Genomic DNA, 4,887 nt, shown 5'->3' with positions numbered 1-4,887 from the left:
ATTACCCCGTCACATGAAATCTGAAGTTCTTTAGGCGCAATCGTTTGCCTTGCAGATGAGTCTTTTTTATCTTGCATTATAGGGAGCTTCACAAGTGCATGACTTGATTCTCCCTCCATCATGCTTTCAAATCTATCTATCAGCTTGACAATTTGATTATCTTGATCTTGCATATGCTTCGTTAACCCTTCAATTGCCTTTGTTAAATTTGCGAGTTTTTCTTCAGCAGTTGAAGTGTTAGTCACCATTGCTTGAATAACTGTAGTAGATGGTGGAGCAAAGCATGGATTTTCTCTTAGTGATAGGTCCTACACTTTCCATGGTAGCATCCAACAAGTTTTTCACATCAAAGGAAAACTTGGAATCCGTAGCCTTAGCAATAGTGAATTTGAAGTTGGTCTTCTTAGGAGTCATTTCAGTGTTCTTGAAATTTGGTAATTGAAGAGATGAGAGGTAGAAATTATCCCACTAGGCATGCAACAACAACAAATTTTTGGATCGAAAAAAATAAATAATCAAGATTAGAAAATTGTGTAACAAATTTAGTATTTGATTTCAATAAACAATCTCTATAGTATTCCTCTGATATTTCAAGAATATAAACTATCTTGATGAGCTTGAGTTTGTTTTGATTTAAGGGCTTATAAAACTTGGTCTTGAATCTCCTTCACGAACTTGAATTTGGATTTGACCACGAACAAGTAATTTGATCTTGAACGCCTTGGTATTTGATTTGTCTTCGTTCTTGATCTTGAACTTGAACTTGTAGCTTGAGTGCTTGAACTTGCAGTTTATAGAGAAAATTGCAGCCTTTGATCCACGAGCTCTCTGCTTGCTTCTTGTTCTCAATTCTTATGTCTTCTAACTTTATGAATACCTTTATTTATAGTTATAGGTGGTGTGACTCTAGTATTTGATTGGTCTGTTTGAACTGACCAATATCATCTAGACATTTAGCACAACTCTATTTGTTGTTGATTTGACTTGGTATGACACCCTTTTCTTGACACATGGCAAGATTTTATTGGCTTGGATTGCCACATTACTTGACACGTGACATGAGCCTAGGCTTTAAGATGGACTAATAGCTATTTGGGTATCAGGCTAATAAAATGGGCTCATCATTTAACTTTTAGCCCAATTAAATGGACTAGCCCACACACACACACACACACACACACACACACACACACACACACACACATATATATATATATAACTTAAATAATTAATCCAATTTACTAGCCACAATATTTGTCTGGACTATCGTCTTAATTTAATATAGTCCAAATTATTTTATGGATTTAATCCAATAAAATTTAATTGCTTACCATACTACTTTTTTTTGGGTGCAGATTGTATGTATTTTGATTGTGAATTTTTTATTAACTATTCTTTCAATATAGAATAACAGAAATGTTTAATTTTGGCAAAAACATATTGTAAAACCTCTACATGTAAATCAAAATTTTACTTGAACATTGCAGGTATACAGGCTCTTATAGTAAAAATTATACTAAACAGACATTCTATTATTAGTCTATTCTTCGCGTGTTATATTGAAGTGGAAAAAAACTTACTCGTACCCGGTGTATACACCAAGCCAATAATTAAATGACATTTGTAAACTTATTTAATTATAAACTAGTAGTATTTAACCATAGTTAACGCCATCTAATTTTTATATAATCTTAAATAGTAATCTTAAATGTTTTCTAGCTATTCTGTTGTTCCACGGCAGATATCGTAAGGGAGCAAATCAAGGCTAACAAATTTCTCATTAACCACCCAAATTCTCCTTCTTTCTTCTTAAATAATATTTTGCTGCAAATACACCCTCATTGATTTTTCCAGGATCTTATAAAGCCAAAAATATACTAGCTTCCACCTTTCCACACTAACTTATAGTAGATCATTCAACTTTTCTTTAACATAAAAATTAGCTATAAAATCACAAGACTAATCACTGTTAAAGGCATTCAACAAGGCAGCCTACAAGATAATTGTTCTACTTAGCTCTAACACGTAGAAATTAAGTTAAATACAAGAAAACTTAGCTTTCGGAGGAAGCATCCTATAAGGTTATTCAAGATGTCTAAGAGCTCCTTTATAAATACCATCATATTATATCATCGTCCCTACGGATAAGTTTCATAAGCTTAACCAAAGACTTGAAAATCCAAAATCGGAAAAACACGAAGAGTAATGACAACATTCAGCTTTACTTATTAAAAAAGATAATAATAACAAAAGCATTTATTTTTCTTACATGACAACATCCAATCATTATTCATTGAAATGATTTCTTAGTTCACAATTGTATATAAAATGCTACTACTATTTAAAAATTAGAGCAACCAAGTTCACTAGCATCTCCTTCTCAAAAGTCTCAAAATACTAATATCAAAGAATTCCATTGTCAAAACTAGCATCTCCAATCTAATGGCTCCTACTCTTTGCCAAAACTGTAAATGCAGCAATAAATCTCATTAACGGCAGTCGAGTCATAGCACTTCAATTGTAATTTGGTCCTGGTTTTCACGTACTTGTAGATGATAGCTACACCCAAAAAAAATTAAAATAGTGAAAATTTTCAAATATAATTGCACTATTCCTACAGGACTCATGTACAAGAAAGTATTGTTAAATTACCTATGTAGTTTTATCAACACCTTCTAACAAGGTTAAAAATGAGACACTTGATTCGATCATATCCAAATCAAAAGCATAATCCTTACAAAAAAGTAAGTTCAAGATAAGTTGATAATATGAAACAGTTATTTAATATAAGAAACACCGTATGAATAATCCTAAAAGAAAACTAACGTGAAAATTTGCTTATGATAAAGGAAATATTACTTGAGGAGTGTATGCATTGTCCTCAAACAATTTTTTTATTGGTGGTGCAACCACTTTTTGAGATTTCTCTGTAACAAAAACAACTAATTAGATGGATCAAAAATAAAAATAAAGTAAAGAGTTGCATAATTCTTACGGATTCTCCCCTGAGTAGTTGGTTGAGTTGCTTTTCTTTTTTTGGGTTTATCCTAATGGTTGGGAATACGTTCTTTGTGAACACCTGGTGCTCTTACATAAAGAGGGTCCAATACCTTCTCTTCTATGTTTTGCTTACCATTTTTGGTGAAAATATGGATATCAGAACCGTCCAACTTGCCTAGATAGTCATCTATCTCAATTGAAGCATTTTCGAGATGTTTTTGTAGAATTTCCCGACATTCCACATTAGATTTGCTAAGATAAGCAAGATTATAACAACTCTGCATCACATTGTTAGTGTAAACAATCTTAGATTCTGAATTTCCATTGATAGAACCACTCTTACTTGGCAATATTTTTATTCTTTTCCTCACATCTTTGGTCCATCTCTTCAAAATGTATTTCTCAGGGATTTGAGACACTTTCTTTGAAGTTAATATCAATAAACAGTGTGCACATAGAATACCCATAGATTCAAACTTCTTGCAAGTGCATGTCACATGTAAAGTTGTAAAATCTAACTCAACAAACCAACTCTTGCTTGAATTATGCATTCTTACTTCATACCTGGACATTTTACCATCATCGTATATTTGTGCCTCGATAAAACATGCCCCGGTTCCTTTCAAAAAACTCTTTCTCAAATATATTGTAAATCTTGTGCGTGTAGATTGCAGAAACCTGAGTTAAAATTGGACTACCTTTAACAGCAAGTGTAGGCTTACCTTGTTTACAATTGAAGCCTTCATGTTCTTTATTCAACCGCCACTTATTTACTACATTACTTATTTACTACATTTTTCTCATAGTTAATCACAAATATGTGCAAATAAGTGCTCAAATCTCCAAGCCCATTCAACACATGATTAGTACTTTCACTTCGAGATGTGGCTTTTAGTCAAGCACTAAACACATCATTATTAAAAGTCGTAGACCACATTTTTCGAATATTGTAAAGATTATTCAACCACTCGTGTTCTTCTACGTTGTATGTTGTAAGCATCATCTCCCATATTTGTTCAAATTCAGTAACAGAATCACATTCAGACATACACTTATTAAAAAGTTTGCAAAAACCTTTATCATTCTTCAGTGAGCCTAAATGAGATAGGGCATTCTGAGATATGTGCCATTGACACAATCTATGTCTAGTGCCAGACATCACTTCTCTAATGGAAATTTCCATTCCTCGAGCTTGATCAATTATAATAGTTTGTGGGGCAATACCTCCTATTGACTTTAAAAATATAGAGAATAACCATTTGAAAGATTCAGCAGACTCATAAGACAAAAAAGCACAACTAAAAATAATATTTTGCCAATGATGGTTGATTCTAATAAATGGTACACAAATCATACGATACTTGTTTGTCTGATATGTGGTACCAAAAGAAACAACATCACCAAAAAAACCATAGTCAATTCTGGACCGACCATCTCTCCAAACAATGTTAGCTATACGCCCTTCAGAATCAAGTTGGACGTCCCAATAAAAGAGTGTCTAACTTGCTTGTCTATGATTAAATTCATTAACAACACTTTGAGCATCCCCAGCTTCCACCTTAGATTTCATCAATTGCTGTATAAAATTACAACAATCTTTCTTTGAATATCCCAAAATATTAGCCCCATCGGCTTCTTCTACCAAGTAAGAATACGTTGTTGTTGGCTTTATTCCAGCATTAACCATATTTTCATTTACTAGGCCTTTGGTTTTAGTTATCGAACGTGCAGATCTTAGTAAATGCCTCTTTTTTGGTGAAGCTATCTCATGATTATGCTCTTTAATTTATGGGACCCACTTGATCGGGCCCAATCTTCACTTATTCTTATCTCATTTTTGGGATGAGCTTTGCTCATTTTTCATTCTCCTTCCAGACTCACACTCTC

At 33.1% G+C, this 4,887-nt stretch overlaps 1 protein-coding gene across 1 annotated transcript; it reads right to left on the bottom strand.

Moving 5' to 3' along the window:
• Positions 1-3,895: 3,895 nt before the first annotated feature.
• LOC138895354 (protein FAR1-RELATED SEQUENCE 5-like) lies at positions 3,896-4,687 on the bottom strand. Its single transcript, XM_070180035.1, has 2 exons — positions 4,504-4,687; positions 3,896-4,227 (listed from the first exon to the last, which is right to left on the bottom strand). The coding sequence occupies exons 1-2, from the start codon at positions 4,685-4,687 to the stop codon at positions 3,896-3,898; spliced, it is 516 nt and encodes a 171-aa protein (XP_070036136.1).
• Positions 4,688-4,887: the final 200 nt, after the last annotated feature.

This window comes from Nicotiana tomentosiformis, chromosome 7 (assembly GCF_000390325.3).
Source record: "Nicotiana tomentosiformis chromosome 7, ASM39032v3, whole genome shotgun sequence".
Lineage (NCBI taxonomy): Eukaryota > Viridiplantae > Streptophyta > Magnoliopsida > Solanales > Solanaceae > Nicotiana > Nicotiana tomentosiformis.
This window is presented reverse-complemented; position numbering and strand designations above follow the sequence as displayed.

Excerpts from the sequence above, each read along its gene's own strand:
- LOC138895354 (XM_070180035.1), bottom strand. The coding sequence starts at position 4,687 with ATGGTTAATGCTGGAATAAAGCCAACAACAACGTATTCTTACTTGGTA. Across the intron at positions 4,228-4,503 it reads ATTTAATCATAGACAAGCAA|GAGGTATTGCCCCACAAACT; the intron begins GTTAGACACTCT and ends TAAAGTCAATAG.